This window comes from Corvus hawaiiensis, chromosome 6 (assembly GCF_020740725.1).
Source record: "Corvus hawaiiensis isolate bCorHaw1 chromosome 6, bCorHaw1.pri.cur, whole genome shotgun sequence".
Taxonomy (NCBI): Eukaryota; Metazoa; Chordata; class Aves; order Passeriformes; family Corvidae; genus Corvus; species Corvus hawaiiensis.
Window position 1 is genome coordinate 41,688,375 of NC_063218.1, and position 20,540 is coordinate 41,708,914.

Here is a 20,540-nt window from a genome sequence, read left to right on the forward strand (position 1 = left end):
GAAGACCAGTCAAAAAAGCGCTCAGGCTGGTAACTCCGCAAGGCACCAGTGATGGCAACATGGTAGTAACCACTGCTACTACATGCCCAAATAATTGTCTACAGCAGGACCAAGAGGACGTGTGGTCTAAAGCATTCCAGGACTTTTTTTTCCCCCACTGTTCCCACTACCCAAAAATAAAGCCTGCATACCAAATAAAGCTTCATAATCCTTGAGAAAGCAGCACTATGGAGACAGATACAGAAAAATCAAATAGCAAGGCTATTAATCTGGGGTAGAGAAAAGGAGAGTCCAGTTATGCCTGCTAACAGTACAGCCCAGTTTGGAAGAAAGTATTTCTAGATGTCACCCTTCTCCCAAGCCAAGACCAAGGAAAAGACACACAGTAATAAAGACTTACCGTTTCTCTCTGGAAGTAGATGACCAGTGCAGCAGCAATCTGAGTTAAGAGGATTAACATCAGGCAGGTGAAGTACTGGAAACAAAAAACAATAGATGATCACTATCAGTCTTTAGAAAGGTCTGTACATAAAAGTTAATAAAATTTCATATACAAGAGAAATTACAACATTGAGCTAACACCTCTTTGCCTGCAGACAAACTCTGCTATCAACAATGCTTTTCCAGGAAAAGGCTTAAGTACAAGCACCAACATCAGACCAGTGCAGTTCAGCACTTCTCCCATCAGGCCAACTGAAAGGCTTCAGGAGGGAAAGGGTTTACAAGCACTCTCTGCATGTGTCACTCCAGCTAGGACTCTCTCTCCCACATCCAACTCCATTCCCAGACCATTGTGGGCTCAGTCAATCAGTTGGACTCTGCCTACCCCAAGCTTCAACAGAAAGAAAAAAGAGTCAATTTTACAAACCTCCTTTTTAATTTTTCTTTTAAATCAATTACCTTTCTTAAAAATTCTATTTAATTTGTTTGAGGATCTAAATTTAAGATCCAGCAGCAAACTGCTGAGGTTACTTTTAAGTGGTGGCAGTTACTATTGTTAGACTAGGAGATGCTCCTAATACCAGGGCACACAATGTGTGCCATGCTTGGTTTCCAATACAGATGTGCTCTGAATACGCCAGAGTCAAGTAGCAGGCTGAGATGTATGAAGCTGGTATCATCTCACCCATCATGGACTGAAAATTTCCTAGAGATTAACTGTTTGAAGAGAGGTCCTGACACACAGGACATTCCTAGTTGGGTCTCTCTTGACTCTTGCACTTTCCACAGATCTAACACAGCAGGACACTGTCACTCTTCCTCTTGTCTTTCACTGCCCTTGGAACTTGCTCTTCCACCATTGAGAGCACAGTGCCAACTGGGAAGTCAGGGTGAGGGGGACAGGGTACACTTCTCAGCTGGCAGTCCTCAACCCCCTGTGTGCAGAAAGTGTCAGTGACATCCTCTCTCATTCAGAGTTACGAGCTCATTATCAGTAATGCCTGACGAGCTCTGCTGCAGTCCGCTGACTGCTGGAGAACTTAATGTGTGCAAATTAAGAACTAGATCCAAGTTGACCTAGCAGAAGTAACATCCCCAGGAGACTAAAGCCCCATCTATAATCCAACAGATATTTTGCAGGAGAGGTATTAAAGGTTGGCTCTAAAAGAGGCATGAATACTCTCACCAGACCCAAGAGACATCGGATTTCATTGACTGCACCAAGACAGCCCAGGAACCCCATCAGCATGGTGAGCACCCCAACACCGATGAGGATGCATGCACCAGTCTTCAGGGAGGGAGATGACATCTCTGTAGGAGCCAGGAGAGAGAACAACATCAGCTACTGACAAAAAATACATCTGCCATCACCATTTATAGAACTGCCTCCATATCTACGGATAATGGTCTTTGTCTGCTACAAAGAGACTACATAGAGGTGTGACAAACGTGGTTGTCTTTTGATGAAGGTAAACTTAAAAGCCATCCTGCAGGTCTACAGAGTCTGGAAGACTCAAGGTCACTCCAAACAAATGGACCTTGTTTGGAGAAAGTTTTCTCCTTACTGAAATTTTACTCCCTCATGAATGTACTTTGAGTAAGATAAAAGATGATCTACTCCACAACTAATATTTGCTTCAATTCCCTTTGCTATCTTCAGAGAAGCTTTGTTGCAAGTCTTAAACCCCCTTTTTGGACAGCCTTTTCACTTTTAATACACTATTTCTTGTTGTAGCCATCCTGTTTTCACTTAGCCACTTACAGTCAACACAGAGACACACTAACTCTGTGGAGTGAAACATGAAGCAAGCTACAGCTAGTGTCGAGCACAGATGATGTGACAGGTTACTTAGCAAGTCAGTGCTGAATGGCTTGTGGCCAGGCACTTACCACAGGCTGTTGCAGCACCTGTGCACAGCACCCTGCAAACAGATGCTATTCCAGGATCAGAACAGATATAATGCTCAAATTAGCTACTTTTACAAATCCTCTTAGCTATCCCCTGCTATTGTTTGTAATGTCTGCACTTTTTAATGCTCAACAGTTTTTCAACCAAGTTTAGGTCAGACTATTTCAGACGTGCTGGTGCTGTCAGCCCTCTCCCCTTAGCATTTAGTACTGCAAGCAACAGAAGAAAAACTCTTACATTTGAGTTGGTCAGCAGACTATTTCTTGCAGAATAGGATTGGAGAGAGCAATCACTACAGCACAAAATTTGAAGAGATACTCTGTCTAGAAACAGTAACTAGGAACCTCATTTATCATTAAGAGACATAGGGAAATCTGCAAGCTGCGGAGTGTAGGGGAATTCCGTACGTCCAGTGATTAATAAAAATAACATTCTTAGACCTCAGCATTTAGTTTCCTGAACTAAAGAAGTCCCAGGAGGCAAGCTTCCTCTGAGCTCCTCCTGAAATATGTTAAAGGAGGATAATCAAGTCCAGGCTGATGCTTTCCCCCCAAATATATATTTCCTCCTACTTGTGATACCTGGCACAAGCCACCAGCTTCCCAACTTTTTTCCCCAAAATATGCTGAACAGAGGAAAGTTCAATTATGGAGAAATGAAGCAGATCCATTTGCTACACAGATCACTTCAGCCTTGATTAATTTCCAGGCCAGACTCTCCCTGGCTGGACATATGCCACAAACCCCAGGATCCTGCTTCCTCACCAGTTCTGTGACTCTTGCTGTGCAGGTTACGTGCTGATACTGCAAAGCATTTACTGAAGCAGCAGCCTTACAGGAGTGGCCTTCACAAATCTACCCTGTTCCCTCCCTCAAAATCAGCTCAGCTATCACACAAGTCAGTGTTCAAGTGCCCAGGCTGCAGCACCTCCACAGTGCTAGAAAGTAGTTGCTTCGTCAAATTCCCATTAGAAGAAAGAAAAAGGTATTTCCAACTCAAAAGCCCCTTGGAAAACTGACAGTGTCAGGGGACAGGAGCCACACTTGCAGTTCTCATCTGCGATAGTCTTATCTTGCAAGAGAAGGCTCTGAGGGTGTTCAACTCCTGCTTGTTTGCTGTCACTCCGTGTTTTTCCCTGCGCTGGGCAGGCAGCCAAACAAGGGAACAACAGGCTCCTTTGGCAGCAGCTGGAGTGCCCTCCCTGATGCCTAGGTTACTAAAGCAGAGGGAAAGAGGGGCAAGGCATGGGAAAGGAAGTGAGGGGGCAGGGAGAGAGCTGATACTGGAAATCTCCAGGAAGGAAACTAAATCCTTAAATGCTCTGTTAGCAGAGATTCCGAGTAAATGGGAAGAAACGGAGCCAAGTTTAGGGACTTCTCCCTCCACAAGTGGCTGCAACACCCATCAACCTGAGGGAATCAGCTGCTGACACACTGGTACTAAGCCCACCTCAGACTGTAAGGGGTACTGCAAACAGCCAGGCCACAACAGGCTCCTTTTAGCCTCCGTGTATTAAAAGTTGTTACTGCTCATGCCCCTACTTTATTAACCAACACCCCTTGTTGTGCTTCTCGACCTTCTAGTGCTGTAAGAGCAAGCCAGATGCCACAGCACAAAAGCAGAGTAAGGAGCAGTATCTGCATGTGTGGTATTAGCAGGGGTGTCTTCACCACCCAGCACCTTCCAAACCAGGCCAGGGTGCTCAGCAGGGCTTGGGAGATAAAGCCCTTTGCAGAATCAGTGTCATTGGGAACAGGGCTACGAATGCCAGTACTGTTCATTCCCCACATGCAGGCAGCCCTCTTGTACTGTCTGAGGCTGCTGCCCAACTCAGCAATTCTGGAGGTAGTGACAACAAGTAACCAGAGCCACCAAGCAGAAAAGTTTGAAGTGTTTCTAGGAAAAAGCTCAAAGGAAGAGGATCTTGTGAAAGACAGAGCTGAGATACTCATTTGGTGAAAGGCCACTTACAGTCCTGTGAAAACCAGCTTAGTTTTTTGGTTTTTGCAGAAAGCAGACCCTCTGTTAAGACTCAAGTCAAAGTTTGTGGCTGACTTTAGGGAAAGGAAGCTAAGCTCCTTGCACAACACAGAACACCTCTGATGCCCACGGTAAGTCTCATCAAGTGTATATAAGAGTATGTTTTAGAAGTCAAAGCACTAAAGACTTCACATAGCCACACCCCCAAATCAGCATCCTCCACTGCTTAGGAACAGACACAGCGTCTACTTTCAATGTACATAAAGCACCAATAAAACCAGGTACTTACTTTCTTTGGCATTTAAAACATTCAAATTGAATATAGATCATTACAGAAAGAAAGCAGTGGAAGCATGGAGGACTCGCACAGCAAAACTGCATTAAGGCATTGGGGGCCTTTGCACATGATGGTAATAAGGAAACCATTGTGGAAACACAGAGCATGCAGTGAAAATAGGATGAAATATTAGCCCCTATGTTCAAGACAAAATATCTGGATTGTTGGTTGAAGAGGCAATGGTCTCACTCAGTCTGGCCCTGGTGTTTCAATCCACAAGACTAAGAGGAATGCTGTGTCTCCATGATTGCTCCCTTTCACCGTGTTCCTGATAACAATCTCATCTTGCTAAACACCATGTTACTGCTCAGGCCACAGACCATGCACAAAAGTATTGCTATTCCTGACTACACCATGGTCAAACACAGCCCCCCAGAGTAGAGACAACTCAGAAAAAGAAGGAAGATGAAGAAACGCGGTCTTACGTAGAACCGCAATGAAACTGGTTTTGTCGGCCAGGATCCATATTCCAAACCCCAGGATCACAGCACCCAGAATCTGAAAGAGCAAGAACAAAACATACATGGTTTTGTGTAAATTATAAGCTTAGACAAATAAGAGGAGGCAGTCACTATTATCCATACTTCCAGACTAAAAACAATCATTCCTTTGCTGTTCCCACCCATCTCCCCTATGGTACTCCTCCCAGAGTAAACAGGATTAGCACAACTACAGGAAGAATGCCTCAGGCAACTGCACAGGAGCCCCAGGATCTGCTTGGCAGTTTTTCACACAGTATTTTCATAGCACATGATGTTGTATAGGAGGACCATTCAAAACAGTCTGAGGAAGAGACACCCTGCTGCTAGAACACTGTTGTCAGAAGCAAAAGGTAAGTGCATTGCTTCTGTGAAGAACCAAGACAAGACAAACACATATGATTTTAAATATTTTTTTAATAGACAAACCCGTGACTCTAAGGGCCAGGCTGGAAGATAGCTGACAAAGGATTAGATATCTGGCACCGGGAACCTCTCCAGGCAGGAAAACTTTGGCTTGTCAGGCTCTGTTACAATGCTATGGCCTCAAACCATGAAGACAAAAATCCAGCAGCGGGTTCCCTTGAGCAAAATGCTTCACCCCTTCCAAAGCCAAGCTCAGGCATTTCGGATTGGCCGCTACTTTGTGCCAGAATACCTCAGCCCCCCAAGCCAACACATCTGAGCCCCAACAGAGTCAACAGTTATGAAACATTAGCCGTGGCCTCTGCCTTGCTCACCACACAGTCTTATCTAGGGCAAGGATTAGCAGAGCAATATGCCCCTCTGAGGACTCAGCTGAATCCAGACACTGAATTCAGCAGTCAAGCAACACACTCATTTTCTCATCTCACTTAGAAAGGTGGGGGCAAGCATGCTCTGTTTTAGCTTTCAAGTATCAGCAAGTCTTCAGGTTTGGTAAGAACCTGAAACTTGCGCTGTTCAGCCAACTAGGATTGGAAAACACTTGTGCAAAGGTCTAAAACAGGCTTTGAAGAAACAAGGAGCAGACAAGAACTGCAAGTGAACTCCAAGAAGCTGTTCTCACATCAGCAGGATTTCAAGATAGGATGAAGTGAAATAAAGTAACAGGGCTAAAGAGAGATTGCAATTCTGTGCTTCACCAGATAATGTTCTAACACTTGGGAGACAAGGAAAATGCCAAACCACCACCTGAAGCAAGCTGGCAGAGGGTTGTATGGACAGGCATTGGCTCAGCAGTTTGAAAGTTTACGCTAGGCTTCAGCTCCTCATACAAAGAAGCTTTTCTGAACAAAGATAAAGCCACAGCCTGAAATAAGCTGCTTGCAAGCTGTCTCATCTTGGCAGAAGGTGCAACATGTAGTCAGCTCTGGGGACAGCTTTAGAAAGTCATCAAGCAAGTTCCCACCTATGAAGAGCACAGTGACTCAGCTTCAGAAAGCACTTAGCTGTTGCATCCCAGAAAAAAAGAATTCCCCCTTGCCTTTTGTCCCAACATGCCACACCCGCAACGCTCAGTCTGCTGATCAAGCTAGAAAGGCCCCTTGAACATGCAACAACCAGGACACCTAAAAAATTTCTCTCAAACGTGGTGGTATCAAGAACTGCTGAATAGACAGTTTAAGGCAGTCTCACATTTAAACTATAGTTTTAATAAACATTTGTCTTAACAAAGATGCAAACCGGACTATATGCGACATCCCTTTTGGTTCACTGACCCTGAAATGTCACCTAAGTTTTGCTGTTGCTGACAAAACACAGAAGGGCTGCTGAGCAGAATTCCTGGGAAGTTATTTGTTATGAGATGCTCAGACTATCCAAGGCCTGTTTTCACTCTGATCCTTGCTCCAGTCCACAACTTGTGCATATGCCAGGAGCTGCTGCAGAAAACACTACAAGGGGAAGGCAGGGAGACAATAACTACAGGGAGAAAACACTGTCCCATTAACGAAAGTATATTTACTTTCCTAGGAGGATAGTATCTCTGCTCAGCATCTTCAGGAGTTTACATTGCATAGCAAGGCTGCTTCTGCCACTGGCTTGGCTTCAGACCCTCCATAGAAAAAAACACATCTGCTTTCCATGGAGTTTAATTCCTCTGCTCCACTGCTGTAATCTTCTGAAATGGGGAACACATGCCTCCCCTCCTCCCTGGGGGGGTGGAGGTGTCACCCCCAGTTTCAGCAAAATCCCCTTCTACACCCAAGCCAGAGAGATGCAGATCCCTCAAGACAGGGTCAGCAGTTTCCCACAGAGAGCTAGCCAAGAGGGGCTTGGAAAAACTAAGCTGTGATAGAGCTGACTCATCTTTCTGGAAAGAACATCTGGGGGTTCCCAGCTGTCCTTGCCCAGCACTGCTTTCCTTCATGCTCGGATTGCGTGATGTAACACTGAGACTGGCACAGGGACCAACAGAAAGGCTCTTGCTTTAGGTAGTAGCCTTCTGCTGCATTTACTGAAGGGTTAGAAGTAGGACAGACAGATATATTCCAAACAAATACTTTCCAGAGACTGTTAAACTTGTCTCACAGACCTGTTTTTCCTTTAAGGAGAAGCATGTGGTGCAGCACATGTCTGCTAGCCAAGAAGGTAGACATGTTAAATTCTGATTAGGAAACTAAGATTATACTCCAAACTTATCTGCTATCTTTACTAGCAAGCAGGCAGGCAATCCAAGTAACCTTCTTCCCTTTAACCAAAGCAGGTCAAACCCTTCCCTGAGTTAAGGCTGCAAAATACCACTAAGTCCCCGAACTACTTCAGCTATAGCAAGCGACCTTCTCACAGACCTCAAGCTGTAGAGAAGTGCTATTTCAATGACTAACTTCTAAAAAGAGGCACCAGCATGTCTCTAAAGGCTTCAATCACCAGCAAGGCTGAAGAACACACTTTAGCCAGCAAGGGCTGGCCTGCACAAGGTACAATCACATAGGCTCAGCTCAAGGTCAGAGCAGACACAGGGCTCTGTCAGCAGCATAGTGCTCACCTTTGCACAAGCACTCTCTTCACCAAAGCTCAGCAGCTTCTGGAAATCAGCACAAGGTATTCAAAACCTGTCTGTGCTGACAGCTCACAGCAATACAAGCAGTTTCTCTGCTAGACTAATATTGCTTTACCACACTGTACAAGCTCAAGAATCACCAACTACCCTCCCCAATTCAGACCTTGAACAACAACAATGGAAAAACATCTCAGGTCAACTACTTCCTATGAGAGGGAGGGTGTAATGTATGCCACCTTCCTCAACATCTGGCACATGCAAAAAGCCTACCATCAGTCAAGGCAGAAGCACACTGAAAATCTTCACTCTAGAGAGTTATCAAGCTCAGCCAGAACGCAGTGGCTTTGAAGACCTCACTTTGACAGAGCAGTCCGAGGGGAAGACAGTGCCTGTGCTGCACAGCAGGGTTAAAGAGCTCATTTAAAGCAGCTTCTCCCTTCAGTCAGCACAGACCTTCTCACAATACATCCTACCCTACAGTTCTTGCTCTCCAGGCCCAGCTCAGTGAATCAGATCAGCTTTCCACAAGACGGAGGGGGTCTGGGTGCTACACCAGAGGAGCTGGCTTGGAGCAGGGTGTGCGCAAGACAAAGAACAGCTACTTCCAATCACTTGCCACCCAGACAGGAGTTCTCAAACATCTCCAGGACCCAGAGATGGATTCAGTGCCTGCAATCCCCACAGTCTTGCAAAATATAGGAAAGTGCAGTGCGGATGTGGGTCAGCCCAACAAAGCAGTTCAACTCTGCCTCCCGAGAGCACATCTATCCCTACAGGCTGCCTGCAACCATGGCCGGCTCAGCAGAGCAGGGAGAGACAGCCAACTTGGAATAGAGATGTCACAATGACCATTGACAGCATACAGCAGAAACAGTGACAGTGTTGTATGGTACTGTAGTATTTCAAGCTGTCATCTTCCTCCTTTCCTACATGCTAGGCTGGCTTTCTTGGAGAGAACTTTCTCTACGCAGGGATTAGCTAATGAACTCAGACCGAGGTTTGGGCATAAAGGAAAACCAGACAGTGCCCAGCTACTGGGCTTCAGCAAGACTCAAACACTGTCTTAACAAATACAGCTCCCAGGGTAGACTGGTTGTTATATGCTGCTTAAAATTTATCACTTCAACAGAGGAGAGAGACTGGATGCTGATCTCTGCAGAGGAGTCCTGCACTAGTAGGAGGACAGGTTTGGACTCAGATGATTTTTCCTATCTTTAAAGTGGACTAAATCATACTCAGAAAGACCTAGTGGCACTTGAAATACCTCTCCTCTCCCTCCCAAGAGCCTTCCCCATGGATGCTCTGAACACCTCTAGCTTCAGACCATAAGACCGCAGTTAACTACACTTAGGATGGAAGTAAACACAGAGAGCAAAGAGCGAGCACAGTAAGCCAAGGGAAACCAGATCCAGATGTGCCTCAAGTTCATCCTGTGTGCTACCAGCACAGTGCAGCCATGCAGGAAGCAGGAGTGAAGCTGTGTGCAGGGACAGACTAGAAAGCAGTGCTCACCTTATCATGATTTACTTCCCTCCCTCCTCTCCCAGCCTGACCCTTCCTTTTCCTTACACACTGCACAAAGGATAACGATATCAGACAGGCTATTTTCTGGCTGACGTGGAAAGCTGAAACCTTGCACTTCCCCACTACACCATTCCACTGCAGGAAAGGCATCACTAACAGTACCATCACCATCCACAGGTCACACAATATCTAAGCATCAGAAAGACACATGCAAGAATGTGTGTGGCCCTCCCAGACCCAACCTGTTCCAAAAGGAGTTCACCTTTTGCTAAGCCTCACACTTGAAAATGACTGCAGCCAGTGGGCTGTTTTATTTCCCCAGACAAGCCTGTCCCAGTCTCCCCCACCTCCCAACTCCATTTCAAACAGGAGACTTGGACTAATTCATCTTGTTACAAATCAAAACCAGCCGTTGGGACTCAAACAAAATTAGAGTTGTTCTTTGAAGCCTGCCTGGCCTATTTAGGAGGGCACTGCCATTACTTGGCAGGCTTTGTAGCTTTGTTGCTCAGGGACAGTTCAGCTGCTGCTCCAGATGTGTCAGAGAAAGTAGTTACAACAACTCTCCTCCCAGAAAGAACCCGTAACTCCTGCTTTCTCCTCCCAGCACAGGGAGGGAGCTGTTTGCACTGGAGGCAGCAGGTGGGTACTGGGAGTGGAGCTGCTTGGCTTACCTGAGACACACACAGCAGCTCTGACATTCCTCAGCTTCAGGGGTTCCCCTCCCTCCTTCCAAAACTGTGGCCATTTTATTTAATGAAGAGACTAGGCCAACACCCAAAAAAAACCCCAAAAAAACCCCATCTTCCAGCTAATTTTGGTCCAGGCCTTTCTTCTTACTCCACAGATGCTCACAATACTTACAAGGAACAGGAGATTGAAAAGGAAGAGGAAGTACTTGGTGACTTTTACGCAGCCAGACCCCATCTTCTTTCACTTGCAGGACCTAAGGGGAAAGCAGACAGACAATGCGTTATGTTACAGACAGGTCCTCTGGGCAGCTTCAGAGCAACACCCTAACCTTGTGCAGAGCTCTGGATCATCTGGTGGGTCTCAGAGCATGTGCACAGACAGCATAGAATATCTGAGTTGCCTTTTCAGGACAGCAAAGCAGGATACCACCACCACTGCTGCCAAGATCTCCTGGAGAGTGACACAGAGCTATCAGCAGTTATGGAACAGATTCAATCACAAATACACTGCTAATTCCATCACTATTTATATGGACTTTGCAATAGTGGCATTAACCAAAACACCAACCCTAGCTACCACTGGTGGTGGAAAGTGATGCAAGCCACTTCAATTCCCTGACAGCAGTAAGACAGATGCATGGAGCTTCTGTAGCAACACAGATTATTAAAGGCAACAAAGATTATTAAGGGGCCGGAGCTTCTCTCTTATAAGGACAGGCTGAGAGAGTAAGACCTGTTCAGCCTAGAGAAGAGATGACTGAGAGGGGACCTCATCAATGTCTGTCAGTATCTGAAGGGAGGGTGTCAGAGGATGAACCAGGCTCTGCTTGGTGGTGCCAAGCAATAGGACAAGAGGCAACAGGCAGAAATGGGTGCACAGGAAGTTCCACCTGAACATGAGGAAGAACGCCTTTGCTGTGTGTGTGACCACACACCAGAACAGGTTGCCCAGAGAGGGTGTGGTGTCTCCCTCACTGGAGATATTCAAGAACCATCTGGAGGCAATCCTGTGTCATGCACTCTAGGATGACCCTGCCTGAGCAGGGAGGTTGGACCAGATGATCCACTGGATGGTCCCTTCCAGCATGACCCATTCTGTGGCTCTGTCAGCTTTCCTGCTTCTCCTTCCTCCCCAGACTCAGTTATGTTTCCTATATAAACAACAGAGAACTTTTAAGTTCCTTAAAATTTGCTCTACCAAGCTCCTTTCTCCAAACAGACCATGCCACTTTAAGAATCACCAGCCAGAGAAACAGCAATACCAGGCTGGGGTCACCAGTCTGGCCTGGGAAGAAACAGCCCCAAGAGAGAGCAAGGTCAGCAAGGTTCTCTTCTGTCAGCCTGGGTGTACCAAGGATCACTGGAATCCAGTACGTTCTTTTGTTTCAATCAAAGGCTTTTGCTTAATCCTATTAAATATTTAGGTTAACTCTGGAGCTAAACTGGTATGTGGGCCTTGTTAACTGGCTAGCCTTCCCAACAAGCAATGGTCACCCTAAAACTACCAGGAGAGAGCAGAAGTCTGAACTCTGTGGCTGAAGTTGCTGCTCTAACTTCAGGGAATGCCATGGCTAGAGACTGTGCTAAGCCCATCACTGCACAGCACCTAGCAAGATGTTATTGAGATGGGAAAGCAACACAGATATAAAATGTCAGCCAGCTGTGCTACAGACTTATCTCAAAAAAATCTCATCTGTATAGCAGTCATCACACCTAAGGAGCTTACTACACAGCCAGGTTAGCAGCATGTGAGTCAGATTTTCTTCAGTTAACTTGTCAGATCAGAGGCGACAAAGCCAGCAGCACCCAAAAACAGGTCCTTCAAACGAGCCATGGAAAAGCTCTGTAATAGTTTCTGGTCCATATGTACACCAAATACCAAACACACAGCATTCCCATATCCAGTGTCCCTGGGTGCAGCCACCAGTTATGAGCAGGTTCTGTTCCAGCACAGATGCACTCTACAACAGCTGCATCACTACCAACTTAGGAAAAGTGAATGAAGGCTCTCTGCTGGCAGAATTCCTCCTTTCCTCTGTGGGAGAAACGTTCTCTCAGGCCACTAGTCCTGGAAGTTACCAACACCTAAGAGAGCACTTGGAGAGGATAACTAAGATGTAAATTTTCCCATCCAGCTGGCTTGCTTCCTGGCTTCACCATGAACACATCTCCTCTTAATAGCATCACAAACTGGAGCCTGGCAGTCTAACCAGAATGTGAAGGCAGCCAGATCCCTAGGCAATGATGAATTTCTGTTGTGGGGGTTACAAATATTTTTCTCCTCTTTAACCTAGCCAAGAACTAAGCTAGGTAACAACCTCCTGCACAACGCACTGGACTTCTTAACTTAAGACATCTGATCCCAGGTGCAATCCTCCTCATTTTCAAACTGGAGGGGCAACTCCCAGTACTCACTGACTTGCTTCCTAGCACTAAAAGCCATACGCTGCCTATTTCCAACTCTGCCCACACTGTTTTGATTAGTCAGGAAAACAGAGATTTGCAGAACTGTTAGGACCTTTATAAAAGTTATTTCAGCTAATTAGGCAGTTAAGCAAGTTTACTGTGGAAGAAGATATGCCTGAGGTAACAAGAGTAAGATATTGCTTGCAGAGCTCTTCTACTCCTAGCTATTTGTTAAAGACATACCATCTTCAATGTTTATTAAAAACAAAACAAACAGCAAACCCCAACTGTGCATTACAGCACTATGCACCATTCTCTTCTTGCCACAGGGCAACACATCTCCTTCATACCTCCTAGACACAAAGTAATTCAAAGCACAGTTTTCAAATCAGAAGAGAAAAAGCAAAACCTTTGAGCTTTTAAGATACTTTAGAGTTCCACTGAAGTATTAAAGATTTTCCACTTTTCTGTTCTTCGCAAATTCATTTATTTTTGTTCACTACATCAATGAAACTCCTCAAAATTCTATCTTCTGAAATTATGCAGTCACAAGACTAGCAACACTGTCATACAGTAGAAGCAGCAGCTCAACAAAATTTGAGATAGGTCAGGTTTAGAAGCAGATGAGCTTGGAGTTATCAAAACCAGGCATATCCACAGGCCACTTGGCAGCAAAAAGCCAGCTTAAGTACCATAGCCAGAGCTGCAATCAGAGCTGCCCATTTGCCTTCTGAAGCTGGTCAAGTTTTGAGCCTTAATGTCTTGCAGCAATGCATGCAGAGGTTAAATACATGAAGTTTGCAGTTTTCAAATTCCACTGATTGTCCACAATTATTTGTTTTTTCCTTTCCCTCTCCACTCCTACTGCTTTGACCATTTGAATTTTCATCTCCAAGCAGCAACACCCATTCTTTTCAACAATCCTGTATGTACACATCCAAGTTTTCCCTGCCATTCTCCAGACTGATGCCAGCTTTGCAGCGGATTTCATAAGAGACCATCACCTTTTCTCCCAACCTCTCATTCTCCATCTTGTAAAGATATGCAGGATTATTTATGCAGTGTGTTGCTTTGAAGCACTACTGCCATAAAAACTTGGTTGCCAACACAGCCTGGTCAGCTGCTGTGTAGTTGATCCAGGGCCTTTCTCAGCCCAGGCTCAGTCCCAGGACCTTCAGGGAGAACTAATTCCAGGAAGGCATCAATTGATCCAGAACTCAGGGGTTTCCTACCAGGAGGAAATGGAACAGATCTGCTCAGGCTAGACTGGCATCAGGGGATGGCTTCATGCCCCCTCCATGACCTCTAGTTCTCAGGCCTGTCGTTCTCCCAGCAACAGCAATGACAGCAAGACGTGTATGTGGAGCAGGAATATAAAATCCAGGACACATGTGCCTGAGGAACTGCAGACAGAGCCCTGCTTTGTTAGTAACTGCAGAGGAGTCCCCTCACAGCTCAGAGATTAGCTTATTTTTGTCACAGGGGCCTGTGAAACTCCCAGCCCCCCTCCTGTAAAAGGTGACCCCAGAGAAGGACAGGTGATATGGGGAGAGTTGAATACCTCTGCCTTCCAACCCCACCACTGGCCACAGAGGCAGGAGGGGGAAAATTCATGCACAGACATTATAACCACACCAGTCAAGGGGCAGAGAGGCTAAGTTAATTTTTAATTGCAATTCTGCTCTATCCAATTAGATCCTGTACTGCCTCCACCCAGCAAGCACTGCATGCTTGGTGCTCAGTGAAGTTTATGATATTTGGCCCAGGCTAGAGCTGTACATGCCTGGGCCACGCAGCTCTGCTGGGAAGGGCTCAGCCCTCCTCTGCAGCACCACCCCTGCGCTCACTCTGCAGGTTTCTCCCTGATGAACTCTGGCAGCTGAAACACCTCAGCTGCCAAGTTACTGTACAGCACAAATAAGGGGCTCATTTATGAGTACGATGAAAGAAAAGGAAGAAGAACCAGAAAGCGAACCAGAAAGCAAACCAGAGCAGAACAGCTGTGGAAATCACCATCTCAGTAGATCAACAAAAAAGTGCAAAGTTCATGCAAACCCTTAAGGACAGCACACGTGTTCCCAAGAGCACTGAGCTCTGACAGTCAGTCTGAGTACTCCAACTCAGGTAAAGCGGTTTCACATTTGACTGCATCTACATAGCCTGAGGATGCTATCCCCCCTTCCCCAGAACCTCTTGCTTAAGGAAAGGAAATGATTGGTTACAAAGAAGCTGCAGGTTGATTCTGTGTACTTTGACCAGTTGCGCTCCACCACCACCACCCCTCAGGCTCTAACACCAGGGGACATAAAACAAAGGCAGACCCTATAGGATGCCCTACTACCAGCTTCTACCAGGCTAGGATGAGCTCAAACTAGCACCAGATTTGGCCTTCACAAGTTATTTCCCTTGCCCCCACAAACACCTCGACCGCCCTGTAAGGCTGGCATGCTGGCTCAGTTCTGCTCAAGGAGAAACTCCTCCTGCCTGCTCAAGGAGAAACTTCCAGTTTGACAGACGCAGAGATGCAGCAGCCAGCACTATCAACTAAAGATCTGCAACATACCCTAAGGCTCCTGATCCTTCTTCGCATCTTGCATCTGATGTGGAAGGTGGGATCTTTGGGTGAAAGTCCAGCTGGTCCACTGAAGCAAGCACCAAAGCAGCCTCAGCTGACCTCAAGCACTGCAGGTGCTTCTTGACACAAGAAGCAAGCACCATCTTCCTCACTTACCTAAGTCTTACACATTGCAACAGGTCATTTCCCTCAAGATATTACAAGGCTGAACACTTAAAATATCTAAAGCTGTCCCTGATCTGGTCTCACCACCCTGTCTTTTCCTTCTCACACCTAACATTGACCAAAGTTAGCTGGGTTCATTCGCAGACAGATTGACCAAGAAATCCTGGAGATGGAGGAGCTCCCACTGCTGTACTCTGGTTGCATAACCGGCTCCCTCTGCCCAAAGCAACTAGCAGGTGTCCCTAGAAAGGGATCAGCATGCTGCTGGTTCCATAAAGATGTTTATCTCCACAGTAATTTGCATGAGGTTGAGGCCATTTTGAAGGCCAGTGCAGTTACTTGCCGCAGTTATTATCCCAACCCAGAAGCCAGAACCAGATTAGACCTATAGCTGGACAGAGACCCACAGAAGCCAGCACACTAAATAAGTTGCTCACTAAATGGTCACCTTCCAGCTCCAAGGCAGACATCCCCATGCAGGAGAGACTGGGGAAGGGGCGGCTCAGAAAGCCATGGGGCAGAGGAGGAAACAGGTTATTTTTTGCAGGATTCTGAGCCCTTGCACCCCAAGGGCCAGCTGCTTCTCTGTCCATGCACATGTAGAACAGACATTGGGCAATCAGAAAGTCTCCTGATCATGACTGATGGGACAGGACAGCTTCACACAACAGTACCAGTTAATGAACAATGACAGAGTTACTAAGTCTCCTGTTAACCAGGTACATCTCTGCCCTCAGGGCAGGGACTGTAAGATACAGCCCCATTACCATACAAAGAATATCCTAAGGAGTTCATCTTGTTGACGTTAATATACAAAGGCCTTGGACTTTCAGTACACCTGGGAGGTACATCTTGTCTCTGGCAAGCAAATAACCACAGAGCTGATGAATGACCCAAGTCTAAACTCACTGAACTTTCCTTTAAGCTTCACTGAGATAATACCAGCTGTGTAATGACCTTGAAAACGTAAACAAGATTATGTTTGTTGTGGAGATTTTCCAAATAGCATCTCTTCAAAAGTTACAATGGAAGGATTGAGGGAGAAGCTGGATCCTAAAAATTAAGGTGTATATATATATATTACATATTTTCTATATATTTATACGTGTGTATCTCAGTGATACACGGCTTCTTTTTGAAGGAAAGTGTCAGTACAAGGTGGAAAACTATTTCTGCATAATACAAATTTTGAAAACAGAACAAAACAGCAGACCCTCTCTTATTCCATCCACTACTAGAGACAGTTTCTTCTTAAGCAGAAGCAATTGTCTTCAAGGTAGAGGAGATGATCTGAGGGCTAAGAACAGAGAGACCAGCTACAACAGCCTGCAAACTGCAGAATCACAATTAGTTGTCAGCAAACTTTGAACTACCAGCACAGACATGTACAGTGAGACCTGAACAGCATCTGCAAGACATCTGCAGGACAGAGACTCAAACGTGCATGCAGTCCCTCCGCATTTGCTATTCCTGGGGCAAAGAGAGCAGACTAGAGCAAGGCAACAGCTGGCTGCAAGTACTGCAGAAATACCCTGGAAAGAACAGATTTCTCAGAACAGTTTCTGAGGAAATTCATCAGCTCACACTTGCTCCTGGTGAGACATTCAGCTTTTCTGCCTGACTTCTGTAGTCAATATACTGTTGTGTGAATTATCTGACTAGCAACTGCATCCTCCAGCAAGATCCTGGATTAGAAAGCACCCGTAGGACTACCTACAACGGCTCAGATTTTTCAGTATGTTTTATCACAGCGAGCACATGTTGTGCATCTTGTAAAAAGGAAATGCGTATTTTAGAAATGTACTTCTGATGCTCGACAGGAAGTGATCAGATATTTATAAACCACTATCATATCGCTAAAAAGAAACCAAGTTCGCAGCTCAGTATCAAAGACCAGCAGAGGTTTTAGAAGCGTCTGTTTTCATCTCTGTATTTACAAGCAGTGCAATAGGTTTTGAGAACATCTGGCCTTCACACTTCAGTTTGAAAGTCAACATTTAAGTAGGTCTTCAGTCCCTACAACTGGCAAATTGAGAAAGTTCTTTGCTATTTTCTACACACTCATGCTTGCATAGCATGACAGTATTTGCAGGACAGCATTTCTACGATTTAAGCAGAACTTTCCATGCATCAAGACCAGAGATACAACTCTGCCAAAAAAATGGGAGGAAAAAACCAACCCAAAACCCCACAAACTGTCCCAGAAGTCATTTGATTTTCTTCCCCCTCCACCCACCCCCCCCCCAAAAAAAAAGTAAAGGAAATTAATCAACTTGCCAAAAATAGCAGACAGAAGAAATAACCAAAAGTACAGTTTAGTGGACTTTCTCTTTTTAATTACCACGTACTAGAATGTTAGTTGTGCAACAAGCTCTGCAGGTGAGGTCCAGAAAGAGGTCTCCACACTAACTAAAGCCAGCGTACAAAGCAGTAAAAATGCAGAGTTTTCACAAAACTGGTTGGGCAACTCTGTCACTTGACTACATTGGCTCTTTAACAGCTTCAACAATGAGACCAGTTCAGCTTTGTTTTCTACACTTGGAGCTGTCAGGCTGCAAACTTAACCTCTGAAATGGATGTGCCCACCAGCTCCCACACTTGTCAGTGGCACCAGTGTGTCAAAAGCAGTCCCCTGCTCTGGCCTGCCCCACACCTCCCCACAGAGGAGCACAACCTGTGAGCAGGACCTGCACTCCGAACTGCAGCAGGGTGACCAGCACAGAAAAGCAGCACTCTGCTTGTGCTCAGGTAAGCTTCTCCCCAGCATGGTTCTGCAGCACAGGGGATGCTTCAAAGTGTTTCTCCATGCCAGTCATCAGCCTGCAAATAACAGGTGCAAGTACATGCACAGGACAGACTCCCCTGTCTCCCTTCTCATGCAAGCAGTGCCTTGGAGGTCAACGAATCTCCTCCAAGGAGTTGCACAATATCCCTCCCAATACCACTTGGCTTGGAGATACCTTCCTCAGACCCAGCAGCTTTCCCCTCCTGCCAGAGCACCCAAAAGCTACCACAATCCACTCAGGAAGAAAGCCTTTTTTTCTATTTTATGAGACAGCAACAGAGACTGTGAGACCTAGGTAGGAGCCAGGTAGTATAACTGATTTTTATCTTTTCTGCCTCCTCTTCCCATAAAATGCAAGAGGTCAAGGTCGAGGACTTTTTACTGTAAAGTTCCCTTTCCAAACAAACTGGTTTTCAGTTACTTCCATTTTCTCAGACACTAGGGTAAATAACTAGAGGGTGATTAGATTCAGCACGCCCATGACAAACATGCTTCTGAGAAGTTACAGTATCTGCTTGACCTGGGAAATGAGGTTTCCTATTCTCTTGATTATTTTCAGGAATTAGCAGAGAAAGTAGTTTTACTTCAAGGGCAGGAAGTTTTCCCCAGCTTAGCAACTTGCACAGCCCTTAAACAAACAACGTCTCTCTCCACCTCCCCTCTGCTTATTGAGACTTCAGACTACATGCCTCCAAAGACAGGTGGATGGGGCTGAGCAGAGCCTGGGGACCAGCACCCAGCATGAGAAGGAAGCTGAGCTTACCCAGCACCATTCCCAGTAATTGCAGGTTCTCCTGGAGTACATTTCATAGCTGAAGCCAGACACTTCTAGAAGTCAAAGCACCAGAGACTGCCTCTTCAGAAGGGCATAGGACAATGAGCACTCCCTTGTCCTTCTCAGATTAACCCTCTGGAGACACCCTGCCAAACTAGCCAACTCACCGCAGCAGTGAAGTCCCTTGCAGCTGACAGACCAGCCCACTGGAGAATGGAAGTGTCTTCTGGCACCAGGATTCACCTTAAGACCTCTCTCCCTGGAGTACATTCACATGATCTCAAGTGGCAGAAAGGAAAAAAAACCAAACAAACCAAAAAGCCAAAACCCATCACAAAGCAAACAGAAGAGGCCTCTGGCTTGTTATTCCAAATGACTGTGAAGCTTTAGAATTAAGTAATCTTCCTTGAACAACAGAAGAGACAGGTTAGTAGTCTACTTTAATCATACCACAATGCTTTATATCAGATCCTTTGCTGATAGCAAGGCACTGATCTCAAGAAACAGAGGCTTTAACCCTTTAGCCCACAGATCAAGTAGAGCTGGAAGAGTACTGCAAATCCATCATGACTGGAAAGTGAAAAGAAGTCCCACTGGCACAGGAAAGTGCCTCAGGCCACAAGGGGATTAATCTTCTGGCTTGTTACCAGAAACAGTCCCTCTACTATTAGTAATCTTAGGAAACTTGGGTTTTGCCAAATAGATCATTTGCTAATACACAATACCTGAACCACTCCTGTGCCCCTGCTAGTATGTTGGCACTGCTACCTGTGACTCTGGAGCACAACAGGACAGATCAGCAGCTGTAACAATCTCCCCTCTTCGGCAAAGTCTGCCCTACCATCACCATGCACCTCCAATCTGAAGGCCCCCACTGCAGGCTGACTGCACAGGAATCAGAAGTACAGGATTCCTGCTAGATTCTCACACAAAGTATCTTGTGATCTCTCCCTGATCTGCACACCAGGGAGGACAAGGGAGGCAACTCAGCCAAACCATTTGTTACAAACAGACGGGGCTAGCTGAGCCTGGGGTCTCCAAACTCAGTGGTACAGAATCACACATGCTGTGGCAGCAGTGACACAGCCACAAAAGGTTACTCCCAGACCCAGCCTCTGCCCTAGAAGAAGCTGTACTTCCACCAGACCATCCCAGGGTCACACCAGACCTTGTGCCCTGCTGGAGCACGGTCTGCCTGCCTGCTGACGAGAGGAGCATTGTCACAGACAGTCTGAGGATGAACATTTCACAACATCCTGAGTTTCACGCCCCAGATGCCACTTGACACTACCAAAGGGTACGAACTAAAAGAGAAAGCCAGAACTATAAAAAGCTCCTGAGGAAGGGATTCTGTCTCAAGCAGCCCCTGTTTCCAAAATGATGACATACAGAGGGCAGGAGGGCAAGAAAAGTCCTGAAGTACAGAACTTTAAACCACAGATATTTTGAGTCATTTCCTGCTATTCAAAAACATTCACCTGAACCACAT

General features: G+C 45.9%; 1 protein-coding gene across 2 annotated transcripts in view; it reads right to left on the reverse strand.

The window, feature by feature from the left end:
* CD82 (CD82 molecule) overlaps positions 1 to 20,540 on the reverse strand; it is a 39,622-nt gene that overhangs the window by 9,294 nt on the left and 9,788 nt on the right. For both annotated transcript variants that reach the window (XM_048307797.1, XM_048307796.1), the window contains exons 2-5: positions 10,518 to 10,599; positions 5,093 to 5,165; positions 1,628 to 1,752; positions 401 to 475 (exon numbers count right to left, since the gene is read on the reverse strand). In XM_048307797.1, the coding sequence (XP_048163754.1) occupies positions 401 to 475; positions 1,628 to 1,752; positions 5,093 to 5,165; positions 10,518 to 10,580 (336 nt within the window). In that variant the 5' untranslated portion in view covers positions 10,581 to 10,599. The remainder of the gene's footprint in view (positions 1 to 400; positions 476 to 1,627; positions 1,753 to 5,092; positions 5,166 to 10,517; positions 10,600 to 20,540) is intronic.